Source organism: Pagrus pagrus, assembly GCF_965226575.1.
Source record: "Pagrus pagrus genome assembly, chromosome: 1".
Lineage (NCBI taxonomy): Eukaryota > Metazoa > Chordata > Actinopteri > Spariformes > Sparidae > Pagrus > Pagrus pagrus.
This window is the reverse complement of record NC_140185.1, coordinates 20,777,312-20,796,400: the sequence shown is the minus strand read 5'-3', so window position 1 is coordinate 20,796,400 and position 19,089 is coordinate 20,777,312. Positions and strand designations below refer to the sequence as shown.

General features: G+C 37.6%; 1 protein-coding gene across 1 annotated transcript in view; it reads left to right on the top strand.

Moving 5' to 3' along the window:
- The first annotated feature begins 3,425 nt into the window (after positions 1 to 3,425).
- The window catches only part of mybpc3 (myosin binding protein C3), a 39,292-nt gene continuing 23,628 nt past the window's right edge, over positions 3,426 to 19,089 (top strand). Inside the window, exons 1-8 of the mRNA XM_084351948.1 lie at positions 3,426 to 3,485; positions 10,628 to 10,771; positions 11,257 to 11,334; positions 11,811 to 11,959; positions 12,474 to 12,591; positions 12,725 to 12,773; positions 16,263 to 16,322; positions 18,894 to 19,057. Coding sequence (XP_084208074.1) covers positions 3,461 to 3,485; positions 10,628 to 10,771; positions 11,257 to 11,334; positions 11,811 to 11,959; positions 12,474 to 12,591; positions 12,725 to 12,773; positions 16,263 to 16,322; positions 18,894 to 19,057 — 787 coding nt within the window. The 5' untranslated portion in view covers positions 3,426 to 3,460. The remainder of the gene's footprint in view (positions 3,486 to 10,627; positions 10,772 to 11,256; positions 11,335 to 11,810; positions 11,960 to 12,473; positions 12,592 to 12,724; positions 12,774 to 16,262; positions 16,323 to 18,893; positions 19,058 to 19,089) is intronic.

Sequence of the window (19,089 nt, the reverse complement as noted above, 5' to 3'; positions counted from 1 at the left end):
TTTAAAAAACAAACACAAAGAAGTCATTAATGAGAAAAGACCAACATTGTGATTATTTACATGACAAGAAATGTTTTGTACAAATAAACAAACTGTATGTTACGATGAAGAATTACTTGTAAAAAAAAAATAAATTGTTTATAAATGTATGTGTGTCCTTGGTGATAACAGTGATAACATCTCACACCAGTGTAAAATGCAAAAAGAAGAAGAAGAAAAAGAAGAAGAACAGTTAACTTTATATAAAGTTGTAGTGATCTCTCAATTTAAATGGCAGCTATAAAGATAATCAGCAAGTTTGAGGAACTATGAGGTTAATAGGGGGCGGAGGGGTGAAGTGCACTGTCACCTACTTCTTATATCTGCCTTTGTGTCCTGACACACTGCAGGCACCAGCTCTTTACTCAGAGAAGGTGTGACCAAGCCCAGAGTGACAACCTCTCTGTATCTTTGTGTCGTAGTTATAGATTGTTTCCCATTGATGATTAAGTTTTTCATTCAACATGTTTTCACATCAAAGCAGTTTTTTAGGAAACAGACATAACAACGATGCTCATGAATCCTTATCAACTTCACAACCATCACATCTCTTTCAACAGAAAAACAGGAAGTAATTTTGAGACTGTACTTTATGTTTACCACATTTCAATACCACTTTAGATAGAATACATTTAAACAAAATATAATCAAACACTAAAAATATCATATTAAATCAAATAATGATAAAAAAACATAACACAAAAAACTGTATTACAAAGGAGTAATGACTTGCCATGTATTATGCAGTGTTGTAATATAAAAATACTACAGCACCTGGTGTCCCAAGAGCCAACAGCTCCCCTCAATGGTCAAGCTGTAATTGATATCCATGACTAACAGGTGAGAAGATGAAAAGAAATGGCCTTGAATAAAATAGAACAGAGTCCAAAGCAATGTGAGGCAATACTATACAACAGAGCTCAGTCTTAATCAGTCTCACATTAGACACAATCATTTCACAGCATGTGGATAAAAGCTCAACAGTGCTGCACACTTGTTCATCAACAGATTGTGGTAAGTAATGGTGACAATTCATTCACACTGTATCACATTAATGCAAGAAGACTGCAGACTTGGAAAGACTAGACATGATAGGCTGTAGGAACAACACATAACTCTCTGCTGAAACTATTTTCTGAATAAATCTGAGCTGAATCGTGTTTTTATATCTAGAATAGGGGTGTCATGATACTGATACTAACAACAATCATGATATCTAAAGCTAAAATATTGATATTGTGTTAATAATGCACTTTAATATTGTGTTATTAACCATGCGCCTCTTAAATCATTGTTTCTTTATCTTCTAGCTTTGTCATACTAGTTGGCAGTTATGCGCCTGAACGCTAGTTGCTGTCCGCCATAAGAAGGAAAAAGTCATCAAGGGAAATTGTTTCTTTTTGTTCATTTTTGTACAGTTATAGTTAAAGGCTCTCTGTCCACCTCTCTACTGTATTTTGAGTGTAATTCATTTCCCCAAAAAGAGACAAAATGACAAATAAACAAAGTTAAAGAGGAATTTGATTGAGCATTTGTTTAGTTTTTTCTATTTTCTGTCGATATCTCAATAATATCGTCATCATGAATTCTGAACATTGCACAGTATCATTGATTCTTTGCAATACCAGCCTCGTATATCCTCTTCACCCTGCGGTTGTACCGCTGCTTGAGAATTATCTCTGAGCACAAAGGATTAGCTGCTCAGCGCTTTAACCTCTCGTTCACCTCATCGTTGGCTGGGTTTTTCAAGGCGACCACCCAGCGCGTTATCTTTAAAGCAAACAAAGTTGAAACTAACTCCACTTTTGTTGCAATGCATTGTTAGACTTTTAAGAGGGGATATAGCTTAATGGTAGCATGCTAGCTTAGCATGCGAGATAGCAGGACTGATGCCTGTGTTCTCCACAAAACTTCAAGATTTTCTCTTCAGAGTGAAAAACCAGGAGGTATAAGACAGCTGGATGGACAGGTGAACATATTGTGAATCAAGATGGCTGTGTTAGTGATAAGCTTAGTAATGTATATTGTGCTATGGTTTAAAGCGTGTCAAATCTGGTATACAATGCAAGACTTGTCAGTTGCTGTTTTTAAACCAACCAGCGGCAATAAAGCAATCCTGGAGAAAGATATTTTGATTGTTGTCAGATACCCACACTTTGGGTTGGTGAGCACCCAGATAAAATATAGTATAGGGATCTTAAATTAACAGTTTCAAAATCATTTAACGGCCCTCCTATCACTTGTTTCTGCTTTCTGTTTTGCAATGAGTTGTTTGCAGTTAGCACCTACATTATGTCTGACAAATTGTTACAGACCTAGGATTTGTATTTACGACAGTAGTGTTGCAGAATCAGTGGCGGGTGCCAAATGACACAAAATGCCAATTTCTACATAATGTTGCTTTAAAGTGACTACGAGGAACTTTAAGTTTTTGTTGATTCTAGTGACCCCTTTTGGCAAAAGTGGTATGACGACGCGATGAGGTCATGTATTTATATGTGATTTTATATGTGATATAGGTGATCGGACCCGAGCACAGGCATTAACATAACTATATAAAAACAGCAGTCTTTTCGCTGATGGTCTTGTTTGCTGTTACAGGTCATTTATAATCATCAGAGGAATCGCGAGACAGTTTCATAAACAACTAAACATTCCTCATACTGTAGTCACTTTAACATGGGGACTAAATAGAAGCCAGTCATGCGTAATGGTGCTTCCAACGTCCGTCTAAACCAAGGCTGTCCAGTGTGGGGCCCGCAGGGTAAAGGTTAAACTAAAAAACTATTGTTGTTATATTTTGTGGGAGGTAAAAATGCTCTTAAAAATACGTAGAATCTCTTAATTATTTTTAATAGCCTGAGTGCAGAGAGCAGAGTAGAGTTGCGCAAGAAGTCAGTCAATCAGGGGAATTTTTTGCATCTTAACAATAAAATCAATTAGATGTTTGCTTTTGGCCCGCGACCCACCAACAACTTTCCTTTTTCACCTTCCAAGGGAAGCCCACATTGGATTTACATGGTGACAGGGTGCAACACAGATGTGGGGAGAACAAACAAACTTTTTTAGGATTCAAGGATCTAAATTTAACCTCACATCCTTTCCCCTCCCTCTCAAAGCCTATCAGTCAGCCGAGGTGTTGGAGGAAAGGATGGTTGAAATACAGCCTGAGGTCTGACGTGACCGGGGGTGGGTTGTTACTGAGCTTTGAGGGGGGAGCATGAGGGGGGAGGGGGGGGGTGGGTGGTTGTTGTTTTCTGGACATTGTGTTGGGCCTCAGAAAAAGATGGCAGGAGAGGTGGGATGGTTCAGGAAAGGAGAGGAGGGGGCTTCACCACTATTAAAGGCATGAAGATTGCGATAGACAGCAGACTGTTTAGGATCAGTGAGTCACGCTGTGGAGGAGAGGAGCTCATTCAGGATGCCAGAACCAGTCAAAAAAGCAGGTGAGTGTGCTCATTCAGCTACTATTGAACATTTTGTCATAACACAAGAACTGTAGGCTGCGTTGTCTTTACAGTACGCTGTCTGAAAAACCCAAACCTTTTGATATTAACACTATCCTGTTGTCACACCACATATCTGTCAAGTAAATGTGACCTGATGCTTTAACAACACTTACTGTTATCAACATGCTGCAGCTGATATCTGGTGGTATATTTTACTTCCTTTGTGCAATCTTCTCCTTGAAGAGTAACTGTGATATTACAATATGCGTGAGAAAACATTCAACTGTACTGAGCCACGCCCTCTTAAGCAACTATAGACCACAACCAAACCACTCACATGAGACCTGTACAGTTTATTCATTAACATACATTTTGACTGTCTGCTTAACAATGTAATAGTACATTTAATCTGTCATGTTATTTAGTTTAATCGTGTAACTACAAGTCACAAATGTTGTCATTTGTCAATTAAAAGCTCATTTTTGCCATTAATGAGTATCTATTGAATGTGTGATATAAAACTAAGTCACTTCAATTCACAGGTTAATTATTTCTAGACCTGTAAAATAGATTAATTGCATTTTTTCTTGTTTTTTTTATAAGAAAATAAGTATTTTATTACTAAGAATGTCATAATAATGTATAAAATGACGAGGTATAATAAAAAAATGTAACTAAGTACATTTCCTCAAGCAAATATTGTATTTCTAACTCTAATTTATTTTTGATAACTTAGTTACTAGTTACAGATAACAGGCTGCATAAGAGCCAAAGTACTGATTCTGATGTTGAATATCAGATCTGATAACCTTCAACCCACACTGTATATACATACATGTATTTATGTACTTTTGGTACTAAAGTACATTTATTACCAGAAAATTACTTTGGACACTTAGTACATTTAATATCAGTTACTTTAAGACTTTTACTCAAGTACTATTTGTATGGGTGATATTTTATTTTAACATAAAAGAGTTTGGGATATTTCATACAACACTGTGTATAGTAATTTAAATAATCGTATTAAATTAAATTGGGTGGTGGGCAAAAAAATGCAGCCTGAAATAAATGTACAAAGATGTAGCAGATCAAGTAAAGTAACGGTCGATGCTCCCAGCACAAATAATTAAAATGTATTCTATGGCTTAATAAGATGGCGCAGTTTACTTATATCATACTATATGCAATTATCCATCCTCAGTTCAAAGTCATTTCCAGTGGTGTGACAGTCACTCAACTCCATTCTGGCCCAGTCAGGAGCTCAGTTAGACGTCACGTGGTCCAGGTGGAAACATCGTCTGATGTGAAATCGACACTGTCACATATTCAGCATCTCCACATTCACAAAATGCACCACTGATCCAAAAATGTTCAGTAGGATTCCAGCTTGACAAATGTCTCTCCACAGGATTTTTCCCCCCTCTCTTCAGTGGGAATGGATTGTTGTATCAGATGTCACAGTGCAACCCAAATGACCAGCCTGTGTGCGCCAAGAGTTTGAGTATCATTTGTTCAGGACTATAACAATTATGAGCCTGTAGCTTTGCTACTAATTAAAATCAAAACCCTGCAATCAACAGGATGCTTTTCAGTGTTTTGAAGTGTTGAAAAACAGCAGGGATTGCTCTGTCAACTTTAAAGTTAAAAGACGTGTATATTAAGGCATCTTTAATTTATATTTTTACAATAATGTATCAAATGTAAATATGAAAACATGTGAGAATCTGAACATAGTGACGAACCTACGGAGAATTATCACCTGAATCTGTGGCTCCCGAGAAACAACTGTACACTTCTTGCTCAGCACTAGCAAACAGACAGACGTAGTTAACAGTGACCTGGTGAGCAGAGGATTTAGGGAGCATTTAGCAGCTTAAGAGCAACATATTTCCCTCTGGAGACCAAAAACAGAGCTAAAAGAGAAGAACTCAGTGAGAACAGGACCTACATTTGTTAGGTGACCAAAAACAAGACTCCAAAAAATGAAACTGTTGCTCTGTAACTGCTGGATGTGTTAATAAGCAACTATTAACCGTCAACTTCTCCATATCAATTTAAAAGTAAATTTAAGGTCAATGTTAAGTTCACAAGCTGTTTCCGCTTCCCCATGAAAACAACGGCTCATAGTGCTGCTAATGGTCAAAATGCAGAAGGTACTTTTGCAACAAGAAGCAAACGTGATTAAATAACAAAGTTAAAGTCATATTTTTACATTTTTATAAGTCTAAAAGTCTAAAAACTACAATGTAAATTTTAAAAGTTGACTTAACTTTTAAAAAGTCAGGAAACTGATGAGCCCACAATTACCAAGTAAAGTAGACTATTACATTTAAGTTGTACGAGCTAAAAAGTTTTAACAACTCAATTGCTTTAGTTGGTAATCTTGAGGTTATCAGTTTCCTCAATTTTTTAAAGTAAAGTCAGATTTTACAGCGTACAGTGAGTCATGAAGAGCTCTTGCCCTAAATTGATAATATTAATTTGTGATTATTAGGCATCCATATTAAAACTGTTTTTTTTTTACTCATCAACACACATAAGAAACATCTGTCTGCCTGTTCATTTTATTGGTACAACAAACTTTACAAACACTATTTATTTTGTGCCACCTAGAAAAACAAAGTTTTATTAACTTAACTATAACTAACTAAAAATAAGGAAAGTCAACTTGACTTCAAATGTGATAGAGGTAAAGCAGCAGGATTAATTGACACCATGTCAAGAGCTGCAGACAGACAGAGGGCACATCATTCTTTCTGTCCGTGCAGAGTCACAAAAATAGAGTCAACTTAATCCTTCAACTATGATACCTGCACCCCTGTTGCAGCCTGCCAGCGTCATTTATTAGGCCAGTACATATGGCCCCTATATTTAAACCTATAAGGTCATCTTGTGACATACACAAGTTTTTTTTATTCCGTCTTGTTTCGTAATGCTATGTTGAACTTGTTCAGGACTTAAACCTGGAAATATGCATCAGATTACAGCTACATACAGTACATGTCCTGATTCCCAACACCTGGTGTTACTGTGAAACACATGTCTGCTCTCAGGCCTGTCAGTTACAATCACTATTTTTAGGTCCTTTTTTTAAGATGACAAGTGTTGGGGAATCACGTCGCTGTGCACAGTGTATAACTTTTAAAAAAGAAAAAAAGACTATTGGAAAAGCAACAGCTGGTGTTTAACACAATGATTGTAAAACTACCTATTTATAGTTTCTAAGCTCACTGTAGACACCATGTATTGTTTTTTTCTTCTTTTTTTGCATTTAGCATCACTGACCATGCCTGTTACTGATATCTGTAGGTAGTTAAGATGGTTGAGGTGTGTCTCTGATCATCTGTTGGGTTACTTTCTTCAGACTCTGGTCCAGTTTAGTTCCACTCGACAATCAAAAATAGCTAACATTTATATTCAGTGCTAATTAATCAAGGTGAATTGACTTCAGTTCTCTAGCTGAAATGTAACGAAGTACATTGAACCAAATACTTTAATGAAATACAATATTGATGTACTTTACTGTTGGTGAACTTCATTTTTGTGCTTTATACTTCTCAATCTATTATGCTTACACACAGAAAAGGACCCAAATGCAAAAACACAACGGCAGGCAGGTTCAAAAACTCAAAGCAACCGTTGCAGGCAACAAAAAGCTAATGGCAAAAGGCAGACAAAGGAAAGTCCTAAAAACTAAAGAGAACAAACCAGGATGACACTCAGGGAACACAGGCAGGATAGCAGAAAGCACGAGGCGGAAAACACAATAAAACAGACAAACTGGGGGACGAGAGAGGGAGAGACACAGACTTAAATAAACAGGGGGTGATTAATAAATGAAACACAGGTCTACACAGAAAAAGGAGGGAAAGAGACAAAGACAGGAAGTGGAAAGTAAAACACGACAACAAAGACGAATCTAACAAACCATGACGACATTTTAGAGGAAAATATTGCTCTTTGTACCTCTGACAGGTAAAAGATTCATATTTATTTCTTTAGATTAATATTGTTATTAATGTTTCACATACATATACAACATGTAGATGATCAGTTTATAAAGTATAATGCTTTTTTAAAATGCTGTTAACATACTGTATTTAAGCAATAGGAAAAGGGGCAACTCTACATAATGACTCATTTTAATACATAAAGTACATATAGCTGATAAAACCTCTGTTCCTACTTGAATACAATTTTGAATGCCAGGCTTTTACTATATTTTTACATTGTGGTATTGCTGCTGCAAGTAAAATATGTGAATACTTAATCCAACACTGTTACAATTTGAATGGGCTCCAGATGTCACGTTATCGTGACGAGGACACCAGCACTGAGTTTGCATTCTTAGGAGCAGCTATACATGTGTCATAGCTCTGATAAATTGACTCGCTCACTGAAGTACTGTAGTTACTACATTACTCTCTCAGGACTCCCTACATTAAACTAAACATGTTTGCATCAGAATTCAGTATTCTCTTGTAAGAAAAAAAAAAGACTTCACAAATAAGACTTATTATTAAGCCAGATGTTCGTGCTTTCACATTCTGGGTGAAGTGGGAAAAGGCAAGTTCATTGGTTTTCAGTTAGCCCCACCCAGTGTGCTGCAGACTGTACAACATGTTTTCAACATGAGCAGCTAAAAATATGAATGGTCCCATCCATCTTTGCTACACTTCACCTCTCTCTCTCTCTCTCTCAAAGTTGTTACAGTATGTGTTGTGCTTTCTTCCAAGATTAGGTTTCAACAGAACCAAAACAAAATGAACTGTACTTTGGGTCTGTTAATTTATTTGAAGAAACACTTAAGGTGCAAACAGTGAGAGTTAATGTCCACAAGACAATTATAGCACCTTTGTTTTCCCTTCAAGATGATTTGATTCTACCTTGCATCCCCTAACTGACACTTCAGAAGGCTTACTTTTTATTTTCAACCCACCCTCCTTCTACAGTTTCAGCATTTGCCAAGAAACCAAAGGCTCAGGAGGCAGAGGAGGGCTCCTCTGTGGTCTTTCATGCAGAGACCGAGAAGCCTGATGCTAAAGTAAAGTGGCAATGCAACTCAAAGGACATTGCCAGTGGCAACAGATACGTGATCGCAGCTGATGGAAACAAGCACTCCCTCACAATACAAGCTATTACCAAGGAAGATGCCAATGTCTATGCAGTGATTGCTGGGGGGTCAAAGGTCAAGTTTGAGCTGAAGGTCGTATCAAAGCCAGGTGGGAGACTTTGATGCTGCAGCTGTGCGTTCGAGGTCTTTGCTCGGTCACCTGCAGGCTGCGTAGTCGACACAGAGCACAAAGCAAAGTGGAGCACTCAATGCACAAACCCACAGAGGCCGTAAACACTTGATGCACAGCATGCTCGTGATGTTTCTGCACATGAACTCACATTCTGCACCTTGTGACAGCAGTTCAACACCAAATCTCTGAACAGCTTTGTGTGAAGAAGTGTCTGCTCTTAAAGGAATAGTTTGACAGCGCGGGAAATACGCTTATTAGCTTTCTTGCAGGGAGTTAGCAAAAGACGGTTAACTGTTAACTTAGGTTAACTTAGTGTAAAGACTGAAAGCATGCAAGGGACAACAGTTGACAATTGTTTACATTACCTCAGAATTACCTTTTATATCTACAGAGGGAGCGAGTCTGCCATTTTTCTAGAGTAGCCCTGAATGGACAAACCAAACACTGTCTCTAGAGATTGCCTTTAGATTTTATAGCATCTTTAGCGGCCACTGAAGGGTAGGGTAACCCATTAGTCAGACTCATCAGATGTAGACTGTTGGTATGAAGCCTGTCACTGGGGGCCTATTTCAGATGCAACCTATGTGCTGAAACTAGCAAGTTACTATGACTCTAACCTGCCCGCTAACGGTATAAATCAAAACAAGCTAGATGCTCGTTCATCTTCTTTTCAGAGGATTTAGCCATTTTAAGCTGTAACTCTGTAAGAGAGCTGGATATATCATGGTACTCAGCCTGGCTGCCAATTTCCCCCAGAGGCCACTCATGGTACTGCAACAAAAACCCCTCCAGGGCCCAATAGCATTTTTCCCATAGACTACCATTATAACCATTATCATTACCAAAACCATCATGTAAAACTCATACTTCATACTTCCCAGAGACTAGGAAAGCAATGTTTGGGGGCATGACTTCATCTGAATGTAAAGTTTATGGGCCAGTAAAATAATAATAGGCATGCAAAACAATATGGAAACCTGGATGCTAAAATAAATTCTTATAATACAGTATATCCCTGACATAATCCCCTGTAAAACCACAACTTAATATTTTAACTAAAATAATAAAAGTTCAGTAATGCACCTTAGAGGTGCTGGTAGGTGGGTTGTGTTAGCTTTGGACAGAGCCAGGCTAGCTGTTTTCAACTGGTTCCAGTCTTTATGCTAAGCTAACTGTCTCCTGGCTGTAGCTTTGTATTTACCGCACAGACATGAGTGGTGTCAATCTTCTCATCTATCAGCAAGAAAGTGAATACGTTTATTTCTCAAAATGTCAAACTGTTTTAAATCGCCAGCTCAGACACATCCACTCTATAGAGCACTGCACTGTATACTGGAATGACTGTGTGCTAAGTGTGTCACAGAGCAATGTTGGTGCCATTAGTCTGTCAGTGTTACCCGCTGAGGTCGTTTGTTTGAATTTGATAAGGTGGAAACAAATTTCGAAGAAAGGCAGCAGACTAATGGGCCCAGTCCTGCTGCAAGAGAGGCTGTCTGTGGCTCATATCATAGCCACCCTGACTCTGTCTGCACGCTGACCTTGACCCTCGCACCAGCACATTATTTCCTCATGAGTAACCACCACTTGACTGGTGCTCAGGATAGGAATGAGAGGCAGCTGATAACACATGGAAAATCAGTCGACCAGTCGAAGATGATAAGACATAAGAAATATTCAGGTGATAAATGTTTGCCAAAGAATATTTTCACTGTGTCAAAACAATGTTTGACAGAATATCACGATAAAATGATGTTAACGTCTGAGACACATAATCAGTAACATTATATGACAGATGGGTCACTTGTTTTTAGAGTAGATTACCAGTAAATGGATCCAATGTTTTTCGGTCAACCTCTTACTTGTGACTTTTCTGTGGTGATTGAAAAACAGAAGCCCCTGCTGGTGTCCCTGCAGAGTCCACTGCAGCACCAGCACCAGCACCAGCACCAGAGCAGACCCCCGCTCCACCTCCAGCAGAAGCACCCACTGTGGACCAGACCGCTGCCCCGCCTCAAGATGCTCCTCCAGCTGAGGGTGAGTTACCCTGCATCAGTCATTAATATACATGCTGTCCATCGTATCATATTCTTTGACGTCAGCTTTTCCTGAAAATGTCAAACATCCCAGTCTGTTTCAAACACCACATGCATGCATTGTATGTTTGTATGTTAAAATTTGAAAATAATGCAATTCAAAATGGTCGGGTTTGTATCCTGTAACTCATGAAAGACATTAAAGGAGCCATTTCTTAGTGGCATGAACTGCTGAAAAACTAGATTTTTTGAAAAATCTTTTGGATTTTTTGTAAATCAACACATTATTGTATGCAGCTGTTCAGAAACCCAAACTGTCTTGAATGAAATAAAACCATGTCAATGCTCCAAGCTCATGATATGCTGGTTTCAACTTCAATGCAGCTACTGGATGAAGAAGGTCTTCGTTTTTCATTGATTTCTAACATGCTTTTAAATGAAACTTCATCTTACGTTGACTGTGCTCTGACCCTGTTGCATTTTCAGACGGACAGCCTCCAGACACCAGACAGGACCTGACTGGACTCTTTACAGAGAAACCCCAGAGTGGAGAGGTCACTGTAGGTGAGTGGCTTCACATACAGGAAGTCTTCCAATATATGGGAAGTAATCTTACATATATGTCAGTGAGAAGGCTGCATTAGTGGTGGATGTCACATTTTGTGCAATAAACTGTTGACGACTGAATATGATTCCACAGTTGACACCCACAAGAAGGCTGTTTGTGCCGCTAGACATTTCATTTCATTTCATTTCATTTCATTTCATTTTATTTCATTTTATATTATTTTATTTTAAGAGGATTTATTGTTGTCGATTTTTATTATTATATCTTTCCAGTTCAAAGCTATAACTCGTACTTTTAATTTTAAATCATTTGTAACCAATTGTTGCTTAATTAATGCTTTTTTTTTACCTTGCTGAACTGAATAAGAATAAACAATAAACAATAAACAATACTGACAGAAAGTCCGAGCTGTACTGGATGTCAGAATCTGAAGATCAATCTGTTAAACCACACGAGCTATTCGCTTTCGCAGGTGGAAACATCACGTTTGTGGCTAAAGTGAGTGCTGAGTCATTGCTGAAGAAACCAACCATTAAGTGGTTCAAAGGGAAGTGGATGGACCTCGCCAGCAAGTCTGGAAAACACCTGCAGCTGAAGGAAACTTACGACCGCAATACAAAGGTAGATTAACGCTGCAGACTCTAAGACAGGAACACAGACAACACAACACACAAGAAAACAAATAATCACATTTTCATGTCATGAAACACATTAAACCTCTGACTGTTTTCCTCTCCATGATGTGTTTATTTTATTACAGTTGGTTGAAAAACTGCAATTGTAACATTTTTCTTTGAGGCAACGAAAGAGTTTTGTAAGTCTAAAACTTCTCACCCTGGAATTTAGCAAGTTCTTGCCTCAGTCCTGATAACGTGATGAACCGCAGCCAGTAGTTACATTAGAGGTAATGTTTTTGTGGAGGCATGAAGACATATTGCAGATGTTACAAAACAAGATGGAAAGAGACACATTTAAAAGCAAAGTAAGGAGGGAAATCAGTGGTACACCCCAAAAGATCCCTAATCTGAAACTACAATACAATACAACTACAATATAAAATGTATATAAAGCATATGTACAACAATCCTCACTGCATGTTGTCTTCTCACGTGGCTTTACATGCATGTGGTTTCAGGTCCACACCTTTGAGATGCAGGTCATCGCAGCCAAGGCTAACTTTGCTGGAGGTTACAGATGTGAGGTTTCATCCAGAGACAAATTTGATAGCTGTAACTTCGAGTTAACTGTACACGGTGAGTCGGACTATCGTTGAAATATTTTGTTTCACTGTGTTATTTGCTATTTTGTTTGAGGCGCTCATTCATTTTGTTTCTAACATCATTTCAGTCACTAACATGATTCTGATTTTGCTGCTCTGCATTTTAGAGGCTTGTGTCACTGAGGGTTTTGACATAAGAGCAGCTTTCAGGCGCACGTAAGTTTTGCAAGACTTTATTACTTCATATAAAGCAAAAAATACTGGTATTATTAGAATCTGATTATATACTGATTGATTGGTTTCTTTTTCTCCATGTTAGTTTCTCATTGAGGGTCTGACTTCTGGCCCGCTGACACATTTCAATGATAGTGTCATACAGATATAAAAGTCAACCTGTTTCATTTCCTTACAGGGCTTAAGCAAACTGAAATTCATGGTCAACTGCAAAGAAAATTCCCTTAAACTAATAATCTAATAACTGTTGGTTCATATTGTCAGTTAAGAGCTGCATCAGTCATCGCTTCAGTTTTTTTTTTTTATTTATTGTAAAGCTATGTTTAAAGTAATGTAAAAAAATCATAAAAATCACCAAATATCTATTAAAAATAAATTGATATAACTATGAATTAGGAACTATGAGTTTAGATTATGAGTATATGAGGAATATACTTTTGTGTTTATTGAAAATGCTTCAACTTCAGCCATTTAATAAATCTGAGATCTAAAATTATTTTCAAATCAAGTTTCTTTTATTAAAGACAGTTATCATGTGATAAATAATGACACCGAATTACAGTTAAAAATAGCGGGGAAATTGTCTATATTATGCTAATCACTTGTTTACTACACTGTGAATAGGGTCGTTCCAGGTCAGATGCTTTATGCTCCATCTAGTGTGCTTCATTCTGCTGTAAAAACAGAATACAAAAAATACTGTGTGAACAGCACAGTGACAGGGAGACAGGCTGACACATAACGAAGGATTAAAGATCATTTAGCCGTTAAAGGGCTGAAGAGGTAATTAGTGTCCAATTGAGTGCCAACAAGACACACAAATAAGTTTGTACAGTGACTGATAGCAAAGCTGATTAGGATTATTGTAAATGTAACCAGTAGTGTGCTGCCAAACTTAATCAGCACTTTCAATCATTTTATTGGCTCATCAGGAGATTTAAGGGATTAAAAGTATACATAAAATACACAGACACAGTTGCCAAAGGTCAGTGGAATAAACTGTGTTTTGTGTAACAAGTAACTGTGCGAATGCTAACCTATCAGGAGTGAAGCCGGTAAGAAGAGAAGTGGACCACAATCAAGGTAGTAAAGGTGCAACAATGGAAGCTCGTATTCAAACTCTGAGGTCTCTGTTAGAGAACAGAGAAATCAGGTCCAGGAGCAGAGACGCTCTCTCTCCTGTGGCCTGTTTCTTCTCTGCCTTCACGTCAAACAGAATCTGTGTTTTGGATGGTGCGGCCTCCAATCTGCTGAATTTTGAGACTGACCACAGAGAGACGACCACGAGAGAGCTAAAAGACTCAAATTCAAAGCCCTGAATGTTGTCAATAACTTTAGTAGTTGTCATTGTGTTAACCTTTGACTCAGACAGATTTCAATACGGTGAAATTTGGTTATTGAGCTAGTAAGTAACATGCGCTGCTTGCAGCCATCAGCTCTGTGATCTTCTCCTGGGTCTCAATCAAAACAGCAGAGCCAGCTGCACAAACAGCTACCCGGTAGAGTGAGATTTGACGGTGGTTTGATCGTGCTGAAAGTGCAGGATGTGCTAAGACACACAGGCTTTTCAGTTGTCGTGCTCGTCCACAGGGTTGCCACATAGAGGAAGCGCAGATATGGTGTGTTGTAACTTCACCACATAAACCAGAGACTCAGCTTCTAATCCTGCTGTTGGATTAGAGGCAGGAGACAAGCTCACAGTCAAATCTATGCCCTTGTCTTTGTGTTTCATCGCACTGATTAGAGTCCGGCAGACACTGTAGTCACTGTTGTTTTCTTTAACCTTGAGTGTTTTGTATTGTTCTTGCTTGGATGACTGCTGCTGCTCATGACTTTAAGGGAATAGTTTGACATTTTGGGAAATATACTTATTTACCTCCTTTTAGAGAAGATGACTCATGAAACGGTTCAGACCATGTGGTTAAGGTTCAAATACCTGCAACATCCCTGGTTTGAACCCGTACATGTAGAGATCTTTGTTGTACCCTGTACCTCTCTCTCTCTCCTTGATTTCTTCTTGCCTCTTTACTTTAAACCCACAAAATAAATTCCAATAAAATAAGCTTCATGTCATCACTAATTAAAAAATACAAAATACAAAAAAGTTCAAACATTTGCTGTTTCCAGCTTCTTAAATGTGAGGATTCACTGCTTTTCTTTGTCATTTATGATAAATGAAGAGTTGTGATGAGCATTTTTCAGTGTTTTTACATTTTTTATTTTACGAATATTGAGGAAACTAATTAGCAGATTAATTGATAGTAACATTTGCAGATATGCTGTTTAAAGGTAGAAAATCATACTCCAAGGAAAAATAGCATATCACCAGAGAAACCGCTAACTAGCTGCTGTTAGCTAGTTAGCTCAGTTAGCTGTGCTGCTATCATTACAGACTGGGAACTCAGGGCACCGTATAGTATAGTATAGCATAGTATAGTAAAGTGTAGCATACATTTTTTTTTTATGTTTTATACTAGTATTCCTATATATTGCACCTTAACTATGCTGCGGCTAACCAGCCAGTTAGCAGTGCACTGTTGTATCCTACTTGTTTGCTGGCTTGATAACAAGCTAAGGTGAAGGACAAGACATAATGTAAGAATGCTAAGATGGAGACTTTGGCATAAAAGCTAGTATAGGTTGTTTGGCTCTTATTGTGCTGAGCAGGCTGCTGTCTAGCTGTTGGACTGTGTTAAGTTTCCATTTTGTTTTTGTTTTTCTCAAGAGAGAACATTGAATAACATCGGATTAACAGAGCAGGGAGGGCTATGTATGATGTAGTAGGAAAAAAAATCTGGCATGCGCTTATACCAACATCTTTAAAACTCATTAATCAACACTTTGGATTATGAAAAAGGAAACAACAATTTCTGGATTCGTAGGAGGTTAGCTTACCATTTGTTGTCTGTCATCAAGTCATTGTGGTTGTTAGACACTTTGGTTTTCTTATGGGTTAAACAAATAACATAACGTGTTATGTGTACTGGTAGATAGATATTTTAATGTTGGAGAGAACCAGACTAGCTTTTTTTATTGTTTATGCTAATTCAAGCTAATGGACTCCCAGCTCTGGTTTCATAGTTAACACACAAACATTACAGTGGTAGACATAAATAAGTGTCATTACCAAAATGTCGAACTGTTCCTTTAAACATGGTAACACCTGTCCAAGCAAAACATCTGCCTGTACATTCACTTTTACTTTTACACTATAATTCTTAAGTGCACACATCTCCTTTCGGTCTGAGTGACACTGTTCAATCCAGTTTCTACAGCACAGTATCGTTCAGTATCCTTCTACACTTGCGTATTGGAGCAAGCGTAAACAGGATTGTGTAAAAGCCTAAAAATGTGGATTAGTTTTATGTAAAACAAACTTTGTCTGTGAAGTGTTAACATTTATCTGTCCTGTGTTTAAAAAATGCGCTGCCGATGTTGATGTTTTGTTGCTGGCGGCTGATATTTCTGCAGTAGCACGGATGGAAAAGAAGACTCGGGAGAGCTCGACTTCAGCGCCTTGTTAAAGAAGAGGTAAGCAGTTACACAATTGTGGCAGTAATTTGTTGACTTTCAGGACATATTTTTTTTGTCACTTTTTATAATCGAACTCTGTCTCGCTCTCATTCTTTGTGGATCATCCTGCGTTTTCAGAGAGTAAGTTCAAAGTTGGAATGATCGCCTGGAAAAAAAAAACTTACTTGCAAGCGAAAAAGCCTGAATATTTACTCACAATGCCTGATGATAAGTTAGGGTGGCACTGTGATTCAGCCCGGCATCTTTCTGAGTCCACAAACGTTTCTTTAATACATTTAGTGTCTCTGCCAGTGAAAATACAATATAATACACATGCAGCAATTTATTAATTAATTTACAAATTAATCCTGTCACTAATCACTAATATTGTATTTAGTGTTTTTTTCTGTTTTGAAGGCCTTCTCACTCATGATAGAATAACTCCGACAACAACACTTCTGTAAAATCAGGCACAGACTTTCTACTCTTTTCTCTCCACTTTAAATGTTTCTGATGGTTTCCCTGACATATTGTGTATGTCAGGTGAGACTTACTCAAAAACACAAGTCACCCTCCAAAATCACTTCCATGTGTATCACACACCATTATTAGATACTTGTTGTTTCCTTTGCACAAGAGAATTGGACACAATTTCAAACCCTGAACAAAGAATGATGTTCACACGTGACTTTGACTGATCGGGTGTCATTTAAGCCGGTTTGTGCAGGCTTGCATCACAGATTAACAACTGGTATAACACTGACTTTGTTTTAAAGGCATATTTCTAATATGCTGATTGTGCTGTTGCTTTCGAAATGCTGTGTTTTAACTTGTCTGGTTTGTTTTGCCATATTTGCCTCTTGGGTTCTTCCTCTGAATGAGCAGCAGTTTCTTAAAAACCTCCAATCGGTAAGAAGCTGCTGACATGTCGTCTGGTTCCTGCAGGAAAACTTTGTTGTGCATGCACCTTTATTGTTCAAAGTCATTTGGCAAAACATTTTACTGTATTATTTCAAAGATAATTATTAAATATATCAAAATGATTGTTTAATCATTACACTATAAAATGACAATACAAAGAAATTAGGTGTTTGCTAATTTATGTCAGAAGTTAAAAAGTAGAAGTTATAATAGCAATGTGTTTACACTTCCCTGAGTGTTGAGATAAAATAATATTATATTTTATTCTTTTCTTTACAATCTTTAGTTGTTCTTGTACTAGTTTGATGTTTTACTCCACTACATTTATTTGATAGCTCAAGTTACTTGTTGCTTTGCAGAATGGTATGATTATAAAATACGATGCTTTGTTGAATTTAGCTCCAGCTCCACCAACTGGCATCAGCCAAATGCTCCTCACACATTAAGCAGCATTTGACAAAAAACAGCAACAATAATCAAATATTATATATATATATATATATATATATATATATATATATATATATATATATATATATATATATAATGACATGTACAAGAGTTATTTTGTATTATGTGTTAATATAATTCACTCGTAAGACTTCTGACCTCGGTATACTTCAGTTTTTGTTTTTTTTACTTGTTTTCAGTCAGTTAAGTAGTATTTAGTGACTGATGTACAAAATATCAGCAACAAATAAGCAAAAAGGTAAACAGGTAAACCAAGAAAAACACAGACAGCTTCAACAGGTGGCAGCTTGATAGGCGCGATGAGTCAGCAGATTCTCTCACCTATGTACACTGTGAGCTATTGAGTTTATAGTGGGAGGCTGCAGGTACATGGCTGCTCACAACAGCTCTCAGGTGATTGTCTGGGGTAAAAAAAAAAGTTGCTGAGGGCACCTAGTGGACAGGTGTGGTAAGAATATCCACTAGTGTGAGAGAGAGATAGAAGAAAGCTGTCACAAGCTTCTGTTTTTTGTTTACATTCATATATTTTTCTGGGGGAAAAAAATGAACTAAGGTGTGTCTATCCATTCATAGGTTAGGGGGGTATTGCTAGTAAAATTTAAGCACCTCATCGTTTTAGCAAAGATATCACATTTCTCCCATGAGGCAAGCAGGTTGGCTGCTTAAAACTAAGCCGTAGGAAAATCATAAAATATAAACTCTGCTTAAATTAATAAACAAGGTTTACTAACCGCATTTACTAACAAAAGACTGTAAGGTGAAAGAGAAGGTGTAAAAATCAGTTGTGTCGAAGCCAAGCGATTATATTGTTTCGACTGTTTTTCTCTTCCCCTTTAAATATTATTGATGGTTTTCCCTGACTCTCTATATGAGCCCTCCTTCTCTACTGTTTGATCATGCAAGAAATGTTTGCACTGTAAACACTTGTTAGCAGCTTTATTACACATAGTCAGTAAAATTATAGTCTACCTACTGTAGCTGTAGCTAATGTAACTAAGTAAATACTGTATGAAGTTAAGTATTCATCAGTTATTCATTGATTTATTAATATAATGGTTAACAGTGAATAAGATGAGAAGTAACCTGTTGATAAGACGTGTTGGTATTACTGTACTCGTGTTCCAGTCTACATCCTTGCAATCTCTGTGCCAAGTGGCTGGTTTTATCATCTTCCTCCGCTTGTTTTACCTGTATCAGAACCGTGCAGGTGAGCGCCGAGCCTGACGTGGACGTGTGGAACATCCTCAGTGCCGCTCCTGCTTCAGAATATCAGAAGATTGCTTTTCAGTACGGCATCACCGACCTGAGGGGCATGCTCAAGAGACTGAAGAAGATGAAGAAAGAAGAGAAGAAAAGTGAAGGTGTGTGCAGACTTTATAAAAGGCTGATATAA